At 38.4% G+C, this 26,979-nt stretch overlaps 1 protein-coding gene across 1 annotated transcript; it reads left to right on the top strand.

Annotated features, from left to right (window-relative positions):
- Positions 1-19,769: 19,769 nt before the first annotated feature.
- On the top strand, positions 19,770-24,000 carry LOC109237106. Its single transcript, XM_019403368.1, has 2 exons — positions 19,770-19,995; positions 23,429-24,000. Exons 1-2 carry the CDS (start codon positions 19,770-19,772, stop codon positions 23,998-24,000), a joined length of 798 nt encoding a protein of 265 aa, XP_019258913.1.
- The last annotated feature ends 2,979 nt before the right edge of the window (positions 24,001-26,979 follow it).

Below are 26,979 nucleotides of genomic sequence, written 5' to 3'. Positions count from 1 at the left end.
GTGATAAGAAAATAAAACAAAGGAATTTTCTGAATCTTAAACCTTTCCCAAGGACTGGTAGTACAAATCATGAGCTTCTAGGAATAGAATTTACAAAGCTGATATGAAGTAAATAAATCTTTTGTTTGAAAAGTACCCAAACAGAGTTTTTATAAATCTAAGGCTACCATGAACAAGAGGCAGCTACAACAGGAACGTAGGTACATCTTCAAATCCGGCAACCATTGAGCACAGCAACAACAGCAGCCAACATCTGCATGCAATGTGGAGAAGTGTAGTATCAGTACAACTGACCCTATGTACTGAGTAAGTAACAAACCTGACCTTAGGTTGAAAGCAGTGACGAGCTGGAACATAGGTCGGGTCCAACACCAATAATGTAACGACCCGACCGATCGTTTTGAGCTCTAGCGCGTCGTTCGGCGGTTTGAGGCCATGAGTAGCTTCACTTCAGGTATTATGACTTGTATGTATGGTCGGAATCGATATTCAGGAAGTTCGGATTGGTTTTGGAAAGAAAATTCTCATTTCAAAAGCTTGAAGTTGGAAGAACTGACTAAGATTGGATCTTTGAGAACGACCTCGGAATTGGGGTTTGAAGGTTTCAGCAAGTTTGTATGATGATTTTGGACTTAGGCGTATGTCCGGATCGGGTTTTGGATGATCCGAAAGCGTTTCGGCGCCTATTGTGGAAGTTAGTATATTTGGGTAAATTTCAGAAATTTGGGATAAAGTGCACTTCAGTGTTAACGATGTCCATTTGGGATTTCGAGTCTGGGAATAGCCCGTATGGTGATTCTGATATTGGGAGGGCGATCGAAAGTGGATTTGGAGGTCCGTAGGTTATTTTGGAGTCATTTGGATGAAGTTAGAAATTTGAAGGTTTTTGAGAAGTTTGACCAGAAATGGACATTTTATATCGGGGTCGTATTCTGATTCCGGAAGTTGGAGTAGGTCCGTAACGTCGAATATGACTTGTGTGCAAAATTTGAGGTCAATCGGACGTGATTTGATAGGTTTCGGCATCGAATGTAGAAGTTTGAAATTCTAAAGTTCATTAAACTTGAATTGGAGTGCGATTCATGGTTTTAGTGTTGTTTGATGTGATTTTAGGCATCGAGCAGGTCCGTGTTATGTTATGGGACTGGTTGGTGTGATTGGATACGGTCCCGTGGGCCTCGGGTATGTTTCGAGGTGGTTTCAGATCATTTCGGGCTGTTTTGCTATAGTTGATGCTGGTGTTTGGTGTTGTTCTTCGCGTTCGCGGAGGTCCTCTCACGTTCGCGAAGAAGGATTTGGCTTCAGGGATTTTGTTCTTCGCGTTCGCAAAGATGGTCACGCGTTCGCGAAGAAGAAAATCTCTGTTACGCAGGTCTGATTCGGTGGCTCATATCTCACAATCTATAAGGAATTTGGAGATGATCCAAAAACAAAAGTTGTAGCCCTTTGTGTCTAGTTTTCAGAAAGATAAACCGTTTAGCATTTGATATTGTATACAAAAAGTTATGTCTGGTACACTACAGGCTGTCCGGGAAGATGAAGAAGAAATTTGTATTGCACAGGGCTGACTTTGGCAGCTTATATCTCAAATTTTATAAGGAATTGAGAGATGACCAAAACATGAAAGTTGTGGATCTTGGTGTCTAGTCTTAAAAACATTAAACCATTTGTCATTTGAAGTTTTGTACAAAAAGTTATGACCATTATACTAGAGGCTGTCTGAGAAGAGTTTGAAAATGACTTTTGAGAAGTTTGTTCATCGCGAACGCGATGGGGGGCTCGCGAACGTGAAGAAGGATCGCCTAGGCAGTGTATAAGTTTGCAAAAATGGATTTGGCTCATTTCATCTCATTTCTCCATGGGAGCCAACCTAGCAGCGATTTTGGAGCTCCATCTTCATCATCCATGTCAAGGTAAGTGATTCCCACATATTCCAAGTTAAATACTTGGATTATATATATATTTATTCATGGAAAATTAGTGAAAACTTGGGGTTTTGTTAGAAAAACTAGAAATTGGTATTTTTGAATTTTGACCATGAATTTGGGCATGAAATTGAGAGTAAATTTATATATTTGAGTTCGTGAGTTTATGGGTAAAGTTTATCTTCGAAAAATTTCGGAATCCGGGCATGTGGGCCCGAGAGCGATTTTGTCAACTTTTCGAGCGAAGTTGGGAATTTATATAAGTTGAGTTGTTATAAGTATTAGGGTATTTTCATTGATTTGCCCATTATTTGGCTAGTTTTGGAGCGTGGTGCATCGATTTGAGTCGTCGGAAGGGCTTGGGAAGCCGATTATGGAACTTCGAAGCAAGGTGAGTCTCCTTTCTAAACTTGTAAGAGGCAATTAACCCCATAGGTGAAGTAATTAAATATGTGCTCCTATTTGTGGGGGCTACGTACGCACGAGGTGACGAGAGTCCGTGCGTTATTCTCGTAATTCAGCAGATGTTATTCAGGTTTATATAGTAGACGCATGCTTAAGGATGTTCGACATGTAGGATTCGGGCACCCGTCGCGGCCCATCGGTTTGGGTCGTGATAGTGACCTTGCTCATGCAAATCTCAATCCCGCACAACACACCGCATATACCATGCCATCGTATGAAAATCTCACAATCCACTCCGAGTCATAGTAAACTACATACTCAACCAGTTAGAAACCTTCCATTTGATCTCATCCAGGAGAAAATCTATTTTCGCAACATGTTCCGCACACCAGTAGGAAATATACACCTCGAACCATGGTAGTAACCATTGAAAACTCTTCGAAACTCATTTGCACATAATCAAGCCATCAGAACTAAATCTCTCTATCTCAACCAAGCCGCAGGCTTCCAAAACCCAACATCATTTCCACGAAGCACCTGTAGAAACCTACCACATCATAAGCACCCAAAGAACCGATTATATCCATTATTGTGCTAATCTAACCTACTAACAAGTTGTCCTAATTCTCCAAGTCCTTCCCGAATTGCCTTTCAAATCGATACTTCTCCTTGCTAGCACGCTATGATCCTTAACCAAACGTGCCCCACGAACTCTAGCATGGAACCACACCGCCCTAAGGCTCATAAGCCGCTGAATTCCCTCTTAAGCACCCCAAAAGTACGACAACTAAGATACCCACTCTGAAGAGACCTTTTGTGAATCTAAAGCCGCTTCTTTCCCCTTTCCTAATACTGAAATGTAGAATCCATAATGATATAGAAATGCCACAAGTCTTGACACCCTCCAATATAAATCTCAGTTTCTAGCCAAATACACATCCTGAAGATTCCCAATTGTTACATATAAATCTTGAATCTATTAGAACCATTCTTGAGAGTCATCCACTGTACTCAAATCTCAATTAAACTGATCAAACAGACCGAACGACCTGTGCCCATTTGCACACCAACACCCTAAGATGTAATCCACACTTCTAAGAAATCGAGTTAATTTCCTACTCGATGCATACTACATTCTCTACGGACAACAACTCATTCATTCGGTGTTTCCCATATGCCCGCAAACATAATACAACCTGTATCCAGAAATTCCTTTACTCGAGTCCTCCTCGAACTCAACCTCTGCTAGTCATAACTGATTCACCGGTATACCTCAATCTGAAACCAATATAGCACATAACCGTGCAATCAACTTATCCATAGTAGACTCCCCCACTTGGCTCCAAGCCATAGATCAAAGCACACAATAACTCACAATGCCTATACTCTGTTGCTACAAAAATCTCACGCTGAACTTCAACTAAATTCTTTATAAGTTCATGTAACACAAACCATCTAATATCTCAAATCATATGTAGATCTCGCATTCATCCTCGTAATAGCCAAGCCAACTTCCACAAGAGATCCAAACTCAAATTACTCTATATATAATTCACTAGTAAAAGAGGACTCGCTACAAAATGACATATGGATCACTCAAACCTCAGGAAACCCCGCAGGAGATAACCCACCTGCTTCGCCTCAAACTAACATCTCTTTATACCCTTCCACAGTCATAACTATTACGCAATCACTTAATCTTCCTAAGTCTGAACTCATATCATGACATGAAAATCTACTTCACTCCTCAACAAAACAACATGAAAGGATCCTTCAACATACCCACAACTCGAGACTATACGTCAAATCAAGATGAAAATCAAGCACCAAATTTACATCTTAATCAAACTCTTTTCGTCACATTGGAACGATATGAACACTTTCCACAGTCACATCATACGCGCTACATAGTCATCCAATCACAAATCCCACTAATAGGGACGCCACTAGACATATAAGTCCCAAAAGCACGTGCTAATCGAAACCTCCGTGCTCAAGCAACAGTCAAAACCCGCCCTCAAGTCCTCCAGACTGGCCCATCATCATCACGCCAAAATCATATTTTGCACCTCAATTATGGAATCACAAGCCATCGATGCACAGCTGATAGCGAGCACTCATATGCACATACAAATTTGTGGAAGGAATTCAAAGAGATACGCTTCAAGCTAAATCAATGCCGCACGATAAGGAAAGAAAAATGGGATGTATATCCTATATGTCCTGTAGCCTCTCCAAAGATATGTATGGACGTCATCATACCGATCCGCAAGACTCTACTAGACATTTGCTCATGACTTGTAGAACCTATAGAGCTCTAATACCAGTCTGCCACGACCCAAAATTCGCTAGTCACGATGGCACCTAACCCAACCTGCTAGGTAAGCCAACTAATAACTGTCCAATTTCAATAATAGTGATAAGACTATCAAACAAAGGAATTTTCTGAATCTTAAACCTTTCCAAGAACTAGTAGTACAAATCATGAGCTTCTAAGAATAGAATTTACAAAGCTGATATGAAGTAAATAAATCTTCTGTTTGAAAAGTACATAAACAGAATTTTTATAAATCTAAGGCTACCATGAACAAAAGTCAGCTATAACAGGAATGCAGGTACATCTTCAAATCCGGCAACCATCGAGCACAGCAACAACAACAGCCAACATCTACACGCAATGTGCAGAAGTGTAGTATCAGTTTAACCGACCCCATGTACTGAGTAAGTAACAAACCTAACCTTAGGTTGAAAGCAGTGACGAGCTGGAACATAGGTCGGGTCCAACACCAATAACCAATAGCAATTCATAACAACGTAGAGCATATAAATAAGAAAGTAACTCAACGATAAAAATGCTCAGCTTTTTCATAGTTTTCCAAAAATAGTTCCACTTTTCAAGAATATCAGTGAAAACTCAAATCCTTTACCGAAACATCGCAAAATATGAGATAATTTGAAAATTATAAATTTTTCCAAAAATCCTTTCCACAATAAATTAGATGTTTCGTTTTCTTTCCAGATAGCAAGTGTGGAATACCTCTCTATGCCCACATATCAATGTGTGTAAAAAATCATGAATGACTTGATACCGTACAGCATGAGGAAAAATATATCTCTATGCCTGTATGTCATGTGTGCATGCCAATGCCATGTATCTCAGAGATAAATCATGTACTCACACTCTCAGAGTACTCAATCTCACTGTCTCACACTTTCCACTCAGCATGCTCAGGTACTGTATATGGCCCATACGGCCTAGGGAAATCCATCCCGGGACATATACAACACTGATTATAAGTCGCCCAGTACCGAGGAAAAAGGGCAATCCAACCCTGTGGAGAAATCCATCTCCAGGTGTCAAGTACATCGGACAAATCCATGTCCAAGGAAATCCATCCCTCAATAATATCATCCGCGCTCACTAGGGGTGTGTACAGACTCCGGAGGGGCTCCTACATCCCAAACGCTATCATAATCATCAATATAACCGATGCGGCATGCAGCCCGATCCCATAACTGTCACTTATAAACAAGCTCTCAGCCTCTCTCAGTCATCACTCTCTCAAGTCTCACTCACGGCTCGCAATGTCATGAAACTAGCCCAACAACAATGATATGATGTATCAATACACAATAACTGAGACTGAGATATGATATGAATGCATGAATATGACTGAGTATAAAATATGAATCAAATCAGTGAGATGACAGTGAGAAGAGACCAATATGGGTCCTAACAATATCAGCATAAGACCTAAACAGGATAGCAAGCATGATTCACAGTTCTGTTACTTAATCACGTGGTAAAAACACAGATATCAACAAAATAGGGCCACTAAACAGTGCCATGAAAACAAAGGAGTCACAGTTCACCGGGTGCACGCCCGCACGCCCGTTACCTAGCATGTGCGTCACCTCATCATCATCACATAGCACGTAACTCGGGGTTTCATACCCTCAGCACTAAGTTTAGAAGAGTTACTTACCTTGAACAAGCCAATTCCAATAGCGAGCAAGCCAAGCGATGCTCCAAAAATGCCATGTCGTGCGTTCCGACATCTGAACGGCTCAAAACTAACCAAAAATAACTCAAATACATCAAACAATGCTAAAGGCACCAATCTCAATAAAAAAAGGTCGAATCTTTAATTAAAAGCCCAAAATCGGCCAAAAAGCACAACCCGAGCCCGCGCCTCGGAACCCAACAAAACTCATAAAATCCGACAACCCATTCAATTACGAGTCCAACCATACTATTATCACTCAAATCCGACTCCGAATCGATGTTCAAAACTCAAAAATTCACTTTATGAAATTTTAGACAAAACTCTCATATTTCACTTTGAAATCATCAATCAAATGCCAAAAACGAAGATGGATTCATGAAATATAATCAAAATCAAGTATATAACACTTACCCAATCCATATGGTGAAAATCTCCTCCAAAAATTGTCTAAATCCGAGCTCCCCAACTCAAAATATGACTAAATGAACAAACCTTCTATATTAAGTACTTTTGCCCAACTGTTCTGCCTCATTTTGCGTGCGAAATAATTCTGTAACTTGCTTTTGATGTCTCCAATGGATTCCTTGTGAACTTATAGTAAATATAGGCTTTTGAATCAGTCCATTTGACCTTATAATGAAGGAGATATGTTGGTTTCAATATTTGAAAATAGTGCAGATTTTTAAATACGAAGTCAGTGGCAATTTCGTAATTAGTCTGAAAAATCTGGCAACTTAATTCTTAGTAAAATGACCATAAAATCGTCATACGATGTCTGAATTCGACAATTCTTTTTGCTACGTATCCGTAATTACGATACGGATCTAATACTTCAACCAAACAGAAAACGAAGTCATTGTTCAATGTGGTACCATTTATGCTTGAAGAAACGACGTCGAAACATAAGAAAAACGAGCGCAACACAACCCAATTCTATCCAAAACTCACTTGAGCCCCTCGGGACCCCGTACGAATATACCAACAAGTCCCATAATATAACACTTACTTACTCGAGGTCTCAAATCACGCATAACAACATCGGAACGATGAAACACACCTCATATCAACTTAATGAACTTTCGAACTTTCGACTTCCAAAAACTCGCACCGAAACGTATCAAATCAACTCGGAATGCACTCAAATTTTGCACACAAGTCCTAATACATCATACGGAGCTACTCGTGTCCCCAAACTATCGAGAGAAATGCAAATGCTCAAAATGACTGTTCGGATCGTTACACTACTTATAGAAGGAATAACTGAGCTCAGGCAAGAGATAGACTAATTTGGCTCAGATATCCATGACCTGCAGGCTCAATTGAATAAAAAGGTTGAGGCGTCTTATGCCCTACAACCAATTTTTGTGGATACTGGCCACCTTATGGAGCGTAAGGAGGAATTACAACTATTCGACCAAAATATTATTAGTGATGCCAAGGTTGACGAAGAGTGCAAAATTGGGGATGTAAAAAATAATGCAGTTTTGGAGTTGGAGCGTATTGGACCTCATTCTAAACACTTTTCAACATTGTATTTGGTTGGTGACACGGGAATTGATCCATTCGAGCATATGGAAGAGTCAATAGATGAGGAACAAAGTGTATATATTCTAAAATTTGCCATACCAAGGAGCCAAAAGGACATCCCTCACTTAAAGGCCAAAAAGTGCAAGATGCGATATCTATTGCTTGGTTCCTTCATATTTACACCACCGCCCCAAGAACGTAACAGAAGAATTGATGCAAAGTTGGGGGCGCAATTCATATCCTCAAAGTGAAAGGAAAAGTGGTGAAGCGATGGCGTCGTGCCACGACTATAAATAAGGCGCTTGTTGGAAGGCAACCCAATTCTATTTTTTTCTTTTTCTTTTTGTTTATAATTTTTTTTATTGTGTTTTTTTTTTTGTATTTTGTAGGAGTAGGGACAAGGGGTCAAAGCCGATAGGTGTGTGAAAAATTGAGCAGGCGGTTGAAACTAAGTGTGAGGTACCCGCACAAAGGACCATACCTGAGAGAAGTCTGAGTATCCCGTGAGCTGCTAATGCTTCGGCCTTTGGCCTACCAGGGAGTCTCTTTTACGCTCTTGTTATATATTATATGCATTAAGGACATTGCACAATTTTAAGTGTGAGGTGAGAACATTGTCTGGGTGTTTTTTTGTGCCATCCTAGCTTAATTGTATTATTCTTTCTTAGTGTAGTGAAAGAAAAAACAAAAAAAAAACATTCAGAAAATTTCAGACATTCCCGAGATGGATTTTGTGGACAGCTTTCTTGAGGGATTAAGGTCCAAAAAAATCTAAAACAATTTTTTTAATTTCTAGCTAGTTTTAGTTAGATAATAATCCCCCTTGGTTTTTCTTTATGTATAGGTTCTTTTCCATGGGATGTAGTTTGAACCGGGTAGTATTTTTTTGTTGAGTAGATTAGAATTTAGGAAATAAAAGGAGGAAGGTTGATGAACTTAGGCTCCTTTGACTTGTTTGATAGTAGAGTATTTAAGCTTTGGCATGTGTAGTACATTCCCTATGTTTTGAAATTGTTCATGATGCCTTGATGAAATTGGATAGCTTGTTATGACGCCTATGTCTCTTTTGCTTGACTTATTATCACTACCCAAAATCCAACTAGTCGTGATGGCACCTAACCCAACCCGCTAGGTAAGCCAATAAACAACTATTCAATTCAATAAAATTTAATGAGACAATAAATAAAGGAAAATATATAAATTTTATACATTTCCCAAGGACTGGTAGTACAAATCATGAGCATCTAAAATTCAGAGTTCACAAAGCTGGTATGAATTAAAGTACATCATCTGTTTGAAATATACATGAACAGATTAAAATTCTAGAGCTACCAAGATCAAGAGGCAGTTATGACCAGAACGCAGGTACATCTTGAAATCCAGCTCCTATCGTACACAGCAACATCAGCATCCAACATCTGCACACAAAGTGCAGAAGTGTAGTATGAGTACAACCGATCACATGTACTCAATAAGTAACAAACATAACCTTAGGATGAAAGTAGTGACGAGCTGGAACAACGGTCGGGGTCCAACACCAATAGCCAACAACAATTCATAACAACATGATAAAAGTGATAAAAGAAGTAACTCAGAGATATAATGCTCAGCTCGTTTATAGTTCCGGAAAAATAGTCATGCTACTCAAGTATATCGGTGAAAACCCAATTCTTCTCGCGAAATTACCAAAATATGAGTAGGTTTGTAAAGCGGTGATTTTTTCCAAAACTTTTCACCAACATATAAGATGTTTCATTATCAAATAGGATGCGAAAAATACATCTCTATGCCTACATGTTAATGTATACATGCCAATTGTAATACCACGCAGTGATAAAACCATATGCATACTCTCGGTGCATCAATGCACTCAGTCTTCCCAATCACTCAATCCTCACAGTCACTCAGTCCTCACAACCACTCAGTCCTCACAGTCGCTCAATCCTCCCAGTCACTCGGCACTCGCACTCAGTAGGTACCTGCGCTCACTAGGGGTGTGTACAGACTCCGGAGGGGCTGCTTCAGCCCAAGCACTATAATAAGCCAATCATGACGTAAATAAATAATATTTCTAGCATCGTACAACCCACTCCCATCATAAATCAATATCCTCACAATCAGGCCATCAGCCTCGGTTAGTCATCAATCTCTCCAGTCTCTCGGGCTCACAATGTCACGAAATCGGCCCATCAATAATGATGTGATGTATCAATAACAGAGATTGAGAAATGATATGCCTATGAATGCGTATGACTGAGTATGTAATTGCAACATAAGTAGATAACTCAACAGCATAAATGACCTCACTGGGTCCCAACAGGATAAGCATGTAGCTTAGACATAGTTTCTAACATGGAGCACAACTCAAGTGCTTTATCACATAGAGTACAATAAAAATATTCAGATAAGATAGCTACACAGTTCCATAGAATCGACTAAATCACAGTTACTACGATGCACGCCCACACGCCCGTCACCTAGCATGCATGTCACCTCAACATCAATCACATAACACGTAATTCAGGGTGTCATACCCCCAGCATCATGTTTAGAAGTGTTACTTACCTCGAACAAGCCAAATCCAATACCGAGCAAGCCAAGCGATACTCCAAAAATGTCATATCACGCGTACCGACCTCCGACCGATTCAAAACTAGCCAAAAACAACACAAGACCATCAAATAATGCCAAAGGAAACAAACTCAATTGATAACGGTGGAATTTTCAATCAAAAGCTCAAAGTCAACCAAAAATTCAATCCCAGGCCCGCAGCTCGGAACTCGACAAAACTCACAAAATCCGACAAATACTCAATTACGAGTCCAGCCATATTAGTTTCACCCAAATCCAACTCTGAATCGATATTCAAAACTCAAAAATTCACTCTATGAAACTCTGCACAAAACCCCCCAATTTTATCTTTAAAATTCACAATCCTATTACCAAAAATGAAGATAGATTCACGAAATATAACAAAAACAAAGTAGAGAACACTTACCCCAATCCATATGGTGAAAATCGCCTAAAAAATCTTCTAAATCCGACCTCCCCAACTCAAAATAAGACCAAATGACAAAACCCTTGATATTATTTATATTTCAGCGAGTTGTTCTCCTCGTTTCTCATCCAAAACAATCCCGAAGCTCGCTTTTGATGCCTCCAATGAATTTCTTGTGAAATTCAGTCAATTTAGGCTTTTGAATCACTCCATTTGACCTTATAGTGAAGGTGATATATTCAATACTTAAATAGTGCATATTTTTTAATACAAACTCAGTGGCAATTTCGTAATTAATCTGAAAAAAATCTGGCAACCCAATTCTTAGTAAAATGACCATAAACTCCTCATACGATGTCGAAACTTGATGATTCCAGTTGCTATGGTTCCAAAATTATGATACATATCTAATTCTTCAATCAAAACAGAAATTGGAGCTCATTTGCTTAATATGGTACCACTTATGCTTGAAAAAACGACATCGAAACAGTAAAAATGAGCGTAACACAACCCAAACCTATCCCAAAATCACTCGAGCCCCTCGAGATTCCGTCCTAACATACCAACAAGTCCTATAACATAACACGTACTTACTCGAGGCCTCAAATTACGCATAACAACATCGAAACGAGGAATCGCACCTCGAACCAAACACAATGAACTTTGAATCTTTCAACTTCCAAAACTCGTACCGAAACATACCAAATCTGTCCGGAGTGTGACCAAATTTTGCACACAAGTCTCAAATGACATAATGAAGCTATTGCAATACCCGGAACCACAATCCGTATCCGATATCCTCAAAGTCAACTCTCAGTCAAACTTATGAACTATCCAAATCTTCAAATTTCCAACTTTCGCCAATTTGTGCCGAAACCTTCTAGAAACATCCAAATGTAAATCCGGGCATACGCCAGATATCAAAATCACCATATGTGCGTAATGAAACCATCAAAATTATAATCCGAGGTCGAATACTAAAAAGTCAAACTTGGTCAACTCTTCCAACTTAAAGCTTCGATCATGAAATTCATTCTTCCAAATCGATTCCAAATAACCTGAAAACCCAAACCGACGATTCACACTAGTCATAATACATCATACGGAGCTACTCATGCCCTTAAACTGACGAGCGAAGTGCAAATGCTCAAAACAACCTGTCGGGTCATTACATCCTCCCCCACTTAAACATACGTTCGTCCTTGAACATGTCGAGAGTCGTTCAAGAGCCATGAGATCATCGTGTAACCTTACCACGAACATACTCGGGGGTGATTCCATGTCACCCTAATCCATATAAGCCTGAAGACACAAACTAACTGAAGATTCTTAATTCAAACTTAGCCCATAAATCTTAGAATCCAATATAATGTCCAACATCCAGAATTTCCAATAAGACCCGAATTTCGCATCTACACACTGTATAAGTCTGAACAAGATGCATCAAGCCATAACCATAACCCAAGACACAATCACATGATATACCACATAACTCAAATACTCATAGCAATAACTTTCGATCGTAATAGCTGCTCGATAACCAACTCGACACCGGTAACAAACCTCATATCAACTAGAATCTTTTTATAAACCTTTTTACATTGCCAATGATGAAAGAAACACGTAGAAAATTTTAACCACTCATCAGATCAATAAGTCATGGAGCTCTATCTCGTCCATCAAAAACCAAAGCTAAATCCTAAGCCGACTTCTGATATTATTCCTCCATGCATCCTCTAATCAAATCCGATATTACCCATTCTATGTCCAATGACCTCATATCCTCAAAACACAACCATTCTATTGGCTTGACACACCAATACAACCTAAATCCGCAAATTGTGCAATCTGTGCACCATTAGGCAATAATTCAAATGTACTCAATCGGGGAAAATGACTCAAATGAGAGAACTGTCCTGCAAGCTCAACAAGTACCACCACAACTCAATGTTATTAATCCATCACATATAGTAAGACCAAGACACACGAATCTAACACAAAGGATCATATCCTAACCTAGCCCATCTGCAATGCGCGGCGCATCCAAACACCGGTCCATATGAAATGCCTCAAGCCACAATGCTCAAAATCAACGACTACACACAATTCGACATCAAGTACACGATATACCACACCCCGTAAAGAACATAACCAAAGCGTAATCAACCATTAAACACCCCAATAATCATCTCGCTCGAATTCCGTTGCAAGGCCCAAACAGAACCGCATCATGTGTGCATATGACCAATGAATCACCACCCCTCGTAGCATAAAAGAGTAACAAAAAAGCACATATCAGAACACAAACAAGCTCAACTCTAACCGAATGACGCACCCCTTTACACTAACAATTCTGAGTCAGTAAATTCGACCCGATGTAGAATACACGTCCTCCCTAGGGCCTACCAATGGGTTCCCAAAATCAACTCTGGTCATCCCCAAATGGATAAATGGCCCTCCAAAAGTCCACAATGACCTAACCATAGCACGTACTACCAGCTGGATAACCTTGGCCACATCTTCACAGTCCACAATCACGAAACAATTTGCTTCTAAGGACTCCCAGTCTCCAAATCCATAGAACACACGAATCATCATAGCCGATCCTAACTCCACCACTCAAATGGCTTTAGATTTGCATATGACCTCCTCATGTTTTGAAGAGGAGATGTGGTATCAGCTTCACTGCTATTTGAATACTTCCAGCAGTTCTCAAAAGCATATGGATTGATTGCTAACATTAATAAGAGTAGCATATACTTTGGAGGAGTGCCTGACCATGTAAAGCATGAAATAGTGCAGCTGCTTGGATTCTCTGTTGGTACACTACCTTTCAAATACCTTGGAGTGCCTCTAAGTTCCAAATGGTTGGCTGTAGCACAATGCCAACCTTTGATTGATCGAATGCTTGGAAGAATAACCAACAGGACTGTTAGGTTTCTATCATATGCTGGGAGATTGCAATTAATTAAAAGCGTGCTCATAGCCATACAGTCCTATTGATCACAGATATTTCAGTTGCCTAAGAAAATCATCACCAAGATTGAAGTTGTTTGTCGGACATTTCTCTGGACGGGTAATACAGAAATTAGCCAACTGTGCTTACCTAAGACGGCAGGGGGGATGAATATTACTGATATACAAATATGGAACATAGCTGCAATTTTGAAACACTACTGAAATTTTCTCAAAAGAAGGATAAGTTATGGATTAAGTGGGTGCACACTTACTATATAAAATGCAGGGACATGACTGAGGTAGATGCTAAGAATGCCTCGTGGGTTATTCGAAAGGTCATCAACGCGAGGAAATATTCGAAAAGGGTAGAAGTTAAGATAGAGGAAGCTGTGGTGGATGGAAAATTCTCAATAAGGAAAATTTATAATATGTTAAGAGGAGATCTCCCAAAAATGAGCTGGAAGAAGTTGATATGTAATAATCAAGCAAATTCAAAGTGGGTATTCATACTATACTTGGCGGTCCAAGAGAGATTATACACTAAGGATAGGATGATAAAATGGGGTATGGTGACTGATCCAAAGTGTGTACTATGTGAAGAAGAATAGGAGAGCCACCAACATTTATTCTTCAAATGTAGATCAGCTGCAAAGGTATGGCTATGTATCCAGAAATGGCTTGGCATCAACAGGAATCCTATGGAATTGAGGGAAGAGATACATTGGGCCAGCGTGCAAGCTATAGGAAAGAACTCACTCGCAGAAATATACAGGCTGAGCTTGGCTTGTATAACCTATCGAATATGGCAAGAGAGGAATTGCAGAATCTTCCAACAAAAGAAGAAGAGGACGATAGAAGAAATAGTAAGAACAATTGTGCAAGAAGTACATTGTAGTGGTAGAATTAAGTCAAAGTTGGGAAATTACTTACATAAGATAAATTTTTATCCGAGTCTGCAAGTGTATAGGGAGTATGCTGATGTAAATAGATGAAGTTGTGATAGTGATAGTGCTAGAGTTGGGATCTATGTCAACTCTTGGGGTTTTTGTTATACTTGTAAATACTTTTCCCTGGTAATAAAAATTCGATAGTTACCAACAAAAAAAAAGCTTCTTCCTGTAATAAGTTTACTTTCCCTTTAAAAAATTTAAACAAAATTTCCCTTTTTCTTAATGAACTTTAGGTACCATTTCTTTTTATTTTCTTAGAAAAATAACTCTTGCTCGATCGGTAAAGTTTGAATTAATATAAACATAATCAGTGCTCTGCTCACAATATATGTTCCAAGATCCTAATTTCCAATGATTATTATTGATCTCTCTTTACAAGATCTCATCTCATAAGGCAAAATTCTGAAGATTATACAATTGGTTGATAGCATGTAACACTGGCACTTAATTAAATGCAGCTCCTATTGCAGTTTGCAAACACCTGAATAGGATGTTACGAATGAAGTTTCTGTTAGTAAATTGTATTTGTAGAATAATTCTGGAGAAGATAAAATAATATATAAACGAAAATGTAAAATAAACAAAATTTAATCTGAGCCCACTGAATTCACAGCGTTTCCTTAAGTATTTTAATTTCCTCCTAGTACCCAAGGTTGTGGATTATTTTCTCCCAGGATAGAACGAATTACACACTGGTATAGCGGTACTTCAAACCCCAGTATTTCAGCGAACATAAAATTCGGTAGCAAATCGCACATACTATTGCTTTCTTTGAAGTTAAAACAATGCAGAAGAAAGGAGGAGAACTCAGAAATTCATATAGAAAATCTAAGAGAATGGACTGGTATTTATAGCCAATATTGAGCTCAAATTGAAGAGGTGCAACTCTTCAGAAGGGTTGTTTATGTAAAACGATCATAACATAAATGCGATAACATAAATGGCTATTTACGCAACAATAAACCGGGAAGAGAAAACGTGCGGAGGAAATTGGAAGCCGAAGCCGAGCGAGCGAGCGACGACGGCGCAAGACTTGCCTTCTTCTTAACTTTTTAAGAGCTAGAAGAAGAGCAATTGTCTATATACCCATCAAAACCTTTTCCTTGTCCAATATGGGACAATGCCCCTTTGTCAACGAGGAAAACTCAAATATTTTATTTTTCCTCCATTTGCCATTCACCCTCTTTTAAGCTACATTAAACCTTAAAAAATCTAACAGTTTCTTCCTATTTCTTTAATCATTAATTGAGAGGGGAACGTGTTTCCATTTAATAAATGATTTAGAAAAGAAAAAAAAAAGGAATATACTATTGATTGGACACTTAAGCTAAGTATCTATATCTATATATATCTATAAAGTTGGGAAATGAAAAAATGATGTGGCACCTCTTATATGCAAGGAAACCTATTTATCTCTTTTCTCAATTTTTTGCTCTTTTATCTTTTATTTTCCATCTAAATAATTGCAGAAATTTAAAGTAATTGTCAGATTTATTCCTTTTGTTATTAATTCTATTTATTACTTCAATGCTCTCCTGAAATCTCTCTGTTTTCCTTTTATGACTTCCGTTCTCTTCTTCCTAAAATAACACAACATTAATGAGGATTAATGCATGACCCTTTTGCTTCTAATTCTTGCTTATAAAACATATCATATCTTTTCCCTTTGAAGAAGCATTGGTTCCTCTTCTCTTCTCCCTGTAATCCCCCATTGAAATTTGGTTATTATCTCCAAATTAACCCAATCTGAGTTGCAGTATCTCCCTCATTATGCACAAAAAGAATTTGACTTTGATCATTAAAAGAAAAGAAATAGATGGAGGAGTGACAACATTGAAGGAAGACTATCCTGCTATTGTACAATATGATGGTCAAGTATAACAATCTTTTATTTTGAAAAGTTTGTAAGACTATTCTGATTCATCATAAATAAAGAGAATTGCATAAGTCATTTACAGAGATCTATGTAAGCATTCGATATATGTCCACTGCTAATGTACCTGACATCAGGGAGGAATTTCTATGTTCGTGGGAAAGATAAAGGTGAATGTTGTTTTCCTTTTTTTGCCAAGCAACGCTCTTTTTGTATGGCTGCTTCTTTTGGAATCTAGAAAATTACTTTGTTTCATTATCAAATAATTTTTTATGTTTTACGTTGTAAGATCAAACATAGTTGAATTTTGAGCAGGTACCAACATAACTCGCCTAAAGTCAACATTGTTTATTTGTTCTACTAGATATGAAAGATCTTAAAGGACTCACTTAGCTAAATCATGTGTTCTTTTTTCTCTACTTCTTTTTTCTTTTTAATTTTTATATTTATATCCCGTAATTTTATATCCAACAATTAAATCCATGGATGGATGAAACGTTTAACAATTCGAATGGTAGCTTTCATATATGCTTAGCAAAGTAAAACCCATTGCAACATTGTAGGCTGAATTACCATGATGCTTGACTAAAAGTTTAAGAATCGGTTTGGAGAAGTGTGACAAAAATGTACTGTGAGCGAGTAAATTTTTTTAAAGATTTTTATTTAGTTATTTTGTTGTGGTGCTATCGCGGCTACTTTTTTAATTTTTACGATCCTTTGCCTAAAATAAACATATATGTGATAGTTTGATTTGACTTTTTATGGAAACTTAGTTGTACACAATACCAACTTTTTGATTAGTCTTTTGAAAAAATAACTCTACTTTTTTAATACTCCAAAATTATGAAAAGATATTTATAGATTTAACAATATGTTATATTTTAATTAAATTATAATAAGATCAAAATCATAAATTTTATTTTTTTTCTTTTCCAACTGTCACGACCCGGACTTCCCACCCTCGGGAGTCGTGATGGCGCCTACTAGTGAAAGCTAGGCAAGCCAGCCAATTGAATTAGTTACCTTGTTTCCTTTTTTAATCCGTTAACAATTAAGAACCACATTTAATAAACAACAGAATGTAATAAGCGGAAGACTGAATTTCAAAGTTTTATTAATAGTACCAATATCAATCCATAGCAAATCTACCCAAGACTGGTGTCACAACTTCACAGACTGTCTAGGAGTACTACAAATAAAGGTCTGAAAGAAATAATACAACACTGTCTCTGGAAATACATGAAAGAAACAGGAATAAAAGATAGAAGGAGACGCCAAGGCCTGCGGACGCCTGCAGGACTACCTCGGGTCGCCTGATGAACAAGAAGCAGCAATCTCACTGTAGTCTTGAAGCTATAGCACCGGGATCTGCACAAAAGAGTGCAGAGTGTAGTATCAGCACAACCGACCCCATGTGCTGGTAAGTGCCTAGCATAACCTCGACGAAATAGTGACGAGGCTAGGACCAGACTACCAAGTAAACTTGTGCAGTTAAATCGTATGCAGCGGAAAAATAAAAGCAGAAATGTAGAGTCAGGGATGGGAGGGGGAACATGCTGCGGAGAAACATCAAATGATAACAGGAGAATAGCAGGTAAATATAAGGAACACCATAACTGAATTTTCAACAAGAATCAGAAATCAAACAAATGCACGGCATTACCCTTCGTGCTTTTACTCTCGTCCTCACTATAAGATTCAATATAAGCTGCACGGCATCACCCTTCGTGCTTTTACTCTCGTCCTCACCATAAATATCAGCATAATCGGCACGGAATTGTACATTGTGCGGCACGGCATCACCCTTCGTGCTTTTACACTCTTCCTCACAAAATCATACACGGCATCACCCTTGGTGCTTTAACACTCTCTCACCAAAACAATGCACGGCATCACCCTTCGTGCTTTAACACTCTTCCTCACCCAAACAACAATCACAATCAATAAGGGCAAGGAATTAAATAGAATCACAATAAAATCACAATGAGAATCCCGGCAAGGGAACAACATCAATGACAACAACATCCCGGCAAGGGAACAACATTAAAACAACAACATCCCGGCAAGGGAACAATATTAAAAGCAACAACATCCCGGCAAGGAAACAATGTCATAATCCTCTTCTCATTTTCACATTTTGCTTCACAACTCGATTCACAATTTGAGCCAATGCTCTATAAGGTTCGATTGCCAATTATACTTCCACAAATCACTATACAACTTGAGCCAACGCTCTTCACTATTCAAATACCAATATTCTTTCCTCAAGCCTTGCTCAACAATAGCAATCATTACACTAAACATGAACAATAAAACGGAGTCACATTAATCATAACATAAGACTCACGGGCATGCTTGACACCAACGTATAGATACTCGTCACCATGCCTATACGTCGTACTCAACAATTACCACATAGCAAATAGGACACGACTCCTAATCCCTCAAGCTAAGGTTAGACCAAACACTTACCTCGATGCCACGAACACAATTCAAGCCTCAACTATCGCTTTACCTCTTGATTCCACCACCAATTCGCTCGTATCTAGCCACAAGTTACTTAATTATATCAATAAATGCTAAATGAATCAATTATAATGCATGGAAATAAGTTTTCTAAAGTTTTTCCCAAAAAGTCAAAAATCGACCCCGGGCCCACATGGTCAAAACCCGAGGTTCGAACCAAAACCCGATTACCCATTCACCCACGAACTCAAATATATAATTTATTTTGAAATCGGACCTCAAATCGAGGTCTAAATCCCCAAAATTTAAAAAACCTAGGTTCTACCCAAAACACCAAATTTCCCCCATGAAAACCTTTGATTTTGAATTGAAATCATATGAAAAGATGTTAAAGATTGAAGAAAACGAGTTAGAAACGACTTACAATCGATTTGGAGAAGAAATTTTCTTTGGAAAATCGCCCGAGAGAGTTTATGTTTTGAGAAGATATGAAAAATGGCTGAAAATGCGTCTAAGTCTCAATTAACTGGTCTCTGATGTCGCAATTGCGACGAGGGTTCGCAATTGCGAACCCCTTCAGGACCTGCTATCTTCGCAATTGCGAAGAATATGTCGCAATTGTGACCCTGGGAAAAATCACTAAGCTTCGCATTTGCGACAATGGGTTCGCAATTGCGAACCCTGAAGGTTCCTGCTTCTTTCGCATTTGCGAAGTTATTGTCGCATTTGCGACTCCTGGAATATTCTGAGCACTTCGCAATTGCGAAGGAATGCTCGCAATTGCGAGCAAGGTTGGCCAGGGCCTACTTTGCAATTGCGAAGGGCCCCCTCGCAATTCCCAAGATCTCAGACATCGCATTTGCGATCCCTGATCTCGCAATTGCAAGTTCAGAGGCCAGCACCAGACCGGCAACCTGCAACATTTTTCTTAAGTCCAAATTTCACTCCGTGGCCTATCCAAAACTCACCCGAGCCCTCGGGACTCCAAACCAAACATGCTCACTAACCTAATAACATCACACGGACTTGCTCGTGCAATCAAATCACCAAAATAACATCAACAACTATGAATTTAGCATCAAAATCATGAAATCACTTAAGAACATCAAATTTTCCAATTTTCTCAAATAAGGTCTGTTTCACGTCATTTCAAGTCCGTTTCTTACCAAATTTCACAGGCTCAACTTAAATCACATATAAGACCTGTACCGAGCTCCGGAACCAAAATACGAGCCCGATACCATCAAATTACAAACACATTTCGTTTCCAAAAACTCATAACTATTCCAAAAAATCATTTTCTTTAAAAATTCATTTCTCGGGCTTGGGACCTCGGAATTCGATTCCGGGCATACGCCCAAGTCTCACATTTTCCTACGGACCCTCCGAGACCGTCAAATCACGGATCCGGGCCCGTTTACCCAAAATGTTGACCAAAGTCAACCTAAATTCATTTTAAAGGCAAAGTTTATTATTTTTCACAGATTTTCACATAATGGTTTTCCAGATACGCGCCCGGACTGCGCACGCAAATCGAGGTGAGATAAAAAGGAGGTTTTAAGGCCTCGGAACAGTGAATTTATTGACTAGTAATAATTATATAACTCGTTCGCTGCACTTTATGTGAATCCTTTCGAAGTAAGTGTCAAATTGACTACCTTATGTGTTAATGCGAACATAGAATCAATCTTTTTGAAATAAATGTATATATTTATACATAAAAGTAGTATAAGTCACAATAAATAACAATTGTAAAAAAGATTTAGAAAAAAATATGATCAAAGAAAACTTTTTTTAACTTTCCAATAGTAAAATGTTCACACATAGTGGATCAGGGGAGTAATATATGGAGTAGTAATTTTGAGTGTGAGTTGTGAGATTTAAATCAATCTGGCGGCCCCTCTTTGAGGATGGCCTTCAAATTCAAATTATTTATTCAATCCGTTACTGACTGGATTAGTAACGGTAAGGGTGTGGAATAATGGAGTCAAGATTAATCGTTTACATGAAACAAAATGATAATAAAAACTGGATATTATTTAAAATTTATTTTCAAAATGATAACTAAAACTGATATTATCAATGAAACTGATTTTAAATTCTTAATAAGGCTAAATCGTATGAGATTAAATGAACTAAATACTAGATATTGTTAAGATCGAAATAATCATGTGTCATGCAGAAGTTAATGAAGCAAACTTTGGTGCGATAAATCAAACAAAGAAATATATCAAAAGAGACACAAACATTTAACATACAGTTAATTGACCTAATCCACATGCGAAGATGAGCAGTCCATAAAAGAGGGTACGAAGAATCGAGAGAACAACCTCACAAAGAGAAGGTGTCTCACAAACCCCTAAATAAGACTTTCAAACTATGGCTACATTGTGGATGCTGTTGAATCAAAGAGAACGATCCTTAATTTGTAGAAGTCAATTTTTTTAAAAGACTAGCTAAATATGAAGAATTATATTTCCTTTTCATAAAAGGAAAAATCAATTATGATAGATATGTTTTTTTTTATTTAAAAATAAAAAAATTAAATATGATAAGAAAATTAAGACTAAAAACACATATTATGATAGCTAAGGTCCATTGAACTAATTTCGACAGTGATATCAATTTTTTGCCTTATGGAGATATTAAAAAAACATAGAATTGATCCTCAAATCAGAGTGAGTTTACACTTTACACTACACTCATTTCAAATAGGAAAAATAGGAAAAGTAATTTTCAAAGCGTAAATAATTGACTCTCTCTTCTAAGTTCTAACCACAGACGCTTATAAACTGTTTGGCCAATTTCTTTTTGGTTTAAAGTATTTTTTTGGTTGCTAAAGGTAAGATGTTTGGTCAAGCATTTTAAAGTGAAAAGAGTATGCTTTCGAGCAAAAGTAAAAGTAAATTTTGATAAGCAAAACAAAATAGCTCCTTCATCGAAAAAGTACTTTTGGAAAATATTCATAAAAGCACATTATAAATATTTGGCCAAATATCAATTACTGTTCAAAAATACTTACCAATTAATTAATCAAATACAAATTAATTCACATTAAAAATATTTTTTTGAAAAGTATTTTTAAAAAAACATATTTTAAAGTAAATTAATTTTAAAAGCTCGGTCAAATAAGCTATTAATCATTTTGTTCAAGTTGTTGAGCTACTTCACCAAAGCAACTCCCGGAAATTTTTGGCGAGTTCGATGTCTACAGATTAGAAAATTTTGAAATCTGTTCAAAATTTAAAGTTCTTAAATTTTGGAAATCACCACTTTTAGGGTGTATTTGGTATAACAGAAAAAGTTTTCCGTGGAAAATGTTTTTAAAAAAATGTTTTCTTGAAAAACAAGTAGTAATCTTATTCATTTTCGGTGTTTGGTACTCAAATTAAGGAAAATATTTTCTCAAAAGTATTCATAAATAATGTAGATACAATAAATATGACGCCATAAACTTTTGAACCAATAACCTTCCGAACCCACAAATTTCATAAACTTCCGAACTGCTAAACTTTCAAAATCGCGAAATTTCGAACCCGCAAACTTCCAAACACATAAACCTCCGAACACATAACTTTTGAACTTGTAAAACTTCGAACCTGCAAACCGAAAGATGAAAAAAGTAAAACTGAAAATATATTAAAAAAAAATATTTTTTCCCTGGGGGGAGGGGGTGGCGGGGTAGGGGATATAGAAAAACGAAAAACATAAATTTGAAATTACAAAAAAAGAAAGTAAAAAAAAATTTTGCAGGGTGGGAGTAGGGGGTGGGTGGGGTAGTAGGGTGGGTGGTGACGAAAAAAAATATTTTTGGAGAGAGGACATGGGGTGGGCTTAGGTGAGTGAGTGTGGGGGTGTGGGGTGGGGAAGGTTGAGAAGGAGTATTGGAAAATGTTTTCCCTTCTCTTGATAAGGAAAACAACCAACCAAACATTTAAACCAACCAAACATGAAAAAATTGGAAAACATTTTCCGAAAAATATTTTCCGTCGTACCAAACACACTCTTAGTCTCGTATACATATCGATTTCTTTGTGATGGATCAATAATAACCTATCATTAATTGATACGTGCATTATTTTTATCTTCTTGACAATAAAACTTCACAAATTTAACCAATTATTAATGTTTTGTTTTAAGTTTGTACTAGTACTTCATATTGAGAGCAATATAGTTCTAAAAGTAATCTATAAATCTCATATTTCTTATACAAACGGGGTTGCATCAGGGGTCAGAATTAAGCCCATTTTTGTTTGCTCTGGTGGACGTACTGACGCGCCACATCCAAGGGGAGGTGTCATGGTGCATGCTATTTGCAGATGATATTGTAGTGATTGATGAGATGCGAGAAGGTGTGAACGCGCAATTAGAGGTATGGAGGCAGACCTTGGAATCTAAGGGTTTCAAGTTGAGCAGGACCAAGACAGAATACTTGGAGTGTAAGTTCAGCGGCGAGACTTTAGGAGAGGAAGGGGAGGTGAGACTGGACTCGCTGGCCATCCCTAGGAGAGGGAGTTTTAAGTACCTCGGGTCTATTATTCAGGGGGACGGGGAGATTGATGGAGATGTCGCACATCGTATTGGGACAGGATGGATGAAATGGAGACCCGCTTCCGGTGATTTGTGTGACAAGAAGGTGCCACCGAAACTTAAGGGTAAGTTCTACAAAATGGTGGTCAGACCAACGATATTGTATGGGGCTGAGTGTTGGCCAGTCAAGATTGCTCATGTCCAAAAGATGAAGGTAGCAGAGATGAGGATGCTAAGGTGGATGTGCGGGCACACCAGGTTAGATAAGATCAGAAATGAGGTTATTCGCGATAAGGTAGGGGTGGCCTCTATTGAGGACAAGATGCGGGCGAAGCGCGGCTTAGGTAGTTTGGTCATGTGAGGAGGAGGAGCAAAGACGCCCCGGTGAGGAGGTGTGAGAGGTTGACATTGGAGGGCGTACAGAGAGGCAGAGGTAGGCCAAAGAAGAGGTGGGGAGAAGTGATTAGGCAAGACATGGCGCAACTTCAGCTGACCAAGGACATGAATCTTGATAGGAAGGTATGGAGGTCGAGAATTAGAGTAGTAGAGTAGGTAGTGTAGAGTGTTCATAACTTTAGTATTGGCACGCAGTCTCATTTTCTGTTGGTAGTAGGTTTTTATGACTAACCATTGTTTTCTTTCATTGCTGATCACTTTACTGTCTTGTTGTGTTATTTTGCTTTTATATGGCTTTTTGATATTGTCTCTTCTTGCCTATATTTTTATTAATGTGGTACTTATACTATCTTGAGCCGAGGGTCTATTGGAAACAGCCTCTCTATCCTCACAAGGTAGGGGTAAGGTCTGCGTACACACTACCCTCCCCAGACCCCCACGGTGTGGGATAAATACTGGGTATGTTGTTGTTGTTGTAAATGGGCCAATGACACATACTTTAGTCAATTAAAGGATGTGTGTTTAGCCAAATATACAAGAACCAAAACCAGAATTCATCGATAACTAAGGGACCAAATGTACAATTATCCATAAAATTTTAAAATCTTCTCAACTTTTTGCATAAGAGTCTTTGAGGCATTTCCCAAATGAAGAAATTTTCTCCTCCTCACAGAATTTCAACAAATCTACAGTTATACAGAAGACAATCAAGTACAAAATATTTTTTCTGAAATTCAAAAATCTATATGAAATTCTCCTTGGACCGAAAACAAAATTTCTCTTTCATATTTATTTTGAAAACTAAGTACACGACAGGAATTGATCGTAAATAATCTACGTCGACAAAAATGGATTAACACTGACCTTTCACATTTTCCTCTTTTTCGTGTTTGCTGGGGCCTGGGTGCTTGTTGTTAGCCCCTTGACAAAGGTCCTCGGCAGGTGTGGGTTGACAAGGATTTTCATGATGGACTTGGCACACAACCTGAAAATTGTGACAATATCATGACGAGCAGCTCGGCATGACGAACTATGCGGGGTTGACAAACGCACCTTGAACGGAAGCAAGGCGCATTTTACTTGGACGTGCGGGTTGGCTAAACAATGGCAAGGCAAAGCCATGTCAAGCAGGGGCAAAGACATGGCAAGACAAGGCAAGGCAGTGCGGGACAAGCAATAACAATTGATGCGGGCAGATTTAATCAAGTTGAGGGCGACTTGACAAAGCGGGCAGCTGCGGAAATGGGCGTGTGCGATCAAGTCAGTGGGCGGTGAGCTAGATCATGGCATTGGGGCGGAGCAATGTCAAAGGGCAAGGCTGGGCGCAATGCCAGCCTTGGGCGTGCAGGAATTGGCCAAATCAAACACATGCAGTGCACATGACGGAGCGGTTGAGCGGTTACAACTGCCCATTTCAAGCATGGCTGATCATGGGCACGTTTTTAGATCATGGCTGACTTTGTGACTTAGTGTTACACGTTTTTAGCATGCTTTCCCATCAGTTGGGGCTTGTAAACTTACTTGTCTTAATCCTGCCAAGTGTAATTGGGCAGCAGCACTATAAATATGTGCATAAGCTGTCCCAAATGGGCAGAACTTAGCTTTTGTGCATTTTGTTAAGCCAAAATCGTCTAAGTCATTTCCTAAGGGTGGGAAAATCGTTTTGGGGCAGGGAATTAGGGAATTCTTTATCTTGGCCATAGGGTTGGCTATTGTGTTCTTGTATTCACATATTAATACGAGTTGGGAAGAAATTCCTGTATATCGTGTGTGCCTTTAATTACTATTTTTGCTGCCTATTTCTTTCTAAGTTCAAAACGTCCCTAAAAATAAAACTAAGTGTTGAAAAGGCTGAAGTCAAGGCTGGGCTTGACTGCCGCACGAAGGTGAACCTCGAGCAAAAATTCGAGTGACATAAATCACCCCTGTGACAACTGGTATCAGAGCGTGGCTGGATCGGGGCGAAGACACAACGTTCAGTGGCTGAATTTTGTGAAAGATGGCTGGTGGCAACGTAGAATTGAGGGAAAAAGCGCTGCATTGGAGGCACTCGTCGGAACTGTTGATGGGGATCAATTTCTGACTATTGTGACTCGTCTCGCCTATCTTGAGGCCGAGATGAACAGGTTGAGCCAAGAGTGCACAGATCTGAAAGCGGAAAATGTGTTGTTGCGTCGTGTTGTTGGCAGTGATGAAGCACGGCGTGGGGCAGATCGTACCAAGGTCAAAATTCCGGAGCCTAAAGAGTTTAGTGGTGCAAGGAGTGCCAAGAAACTCGAAAACTTCCTGTGGGATATGGAGCAGTACTTTCAGGCTGCCAAAGTGCAAGATGAAGACAAGGTCACCATTACGACTATGTACTTGGTGGACGATGCAAAGCTTTGGTGGCGGACGCGCGTGGCAGATGATGTAAGTGCTGGTAGGCCGAAGATTGACTCTTGGGAAGGGCTGAAGAAAGAGTTGAAGGATCAATTCTTTCCTAGCAATGCGGGCTGGATTGCTAGAGATCGTTTGAAGAAGTTGAAACAAACTGGAACGGTAAGGAAATATGTCAAAGAATTCAGTTCTTTGATGCTGGATAAAAGTGTTGATACCCAATTTTTCCCTACGTATTTTTTTTTTCATATACAAAATACTTTCAAAATAACATATATAAGCATGCCCAAGTGTTTTGGTATTTTTTATAAATTTTAAAGATTTTTAAAATCAATTTATTGTCCATTTTAGCAATACAAAAATCAGTAACTATTCCCAAAACTATCAACTTGGTGAATAGTTTATTTCATTCTCATACTTACACCAAAATATAGTTAAGGTGATTTTTGTATATTTTTTACAATTTTATTTGGTATTTTTAAAAGCCAAAATACATACAATTGCAATTTTAGCCTATTTTAGGATTAATAGCATTTCTATAATTATAAAATTGGTTCCGGCATTTTTT

This window comes from Nicotiana attenuata, unplaced genomic scaffold, assembly GCF_001879085.1.
Source record: "Nicotiana attenuata strain UT unplaced genomic scaffold, NIATTr2, whole genome shotgun sequence".
Classification (NCBI taxonomy): Eukaryota; Viridiplantae; Streptophyta; class Magnoliopsida; order Solanales; family Solanaceae; genus Nicotiana; species Nicotiana attenuata.
Note: the sequence above shows the minus strand (reverse complement) of the source record. Positions and strands in the feature narration are given on the sequence as shown.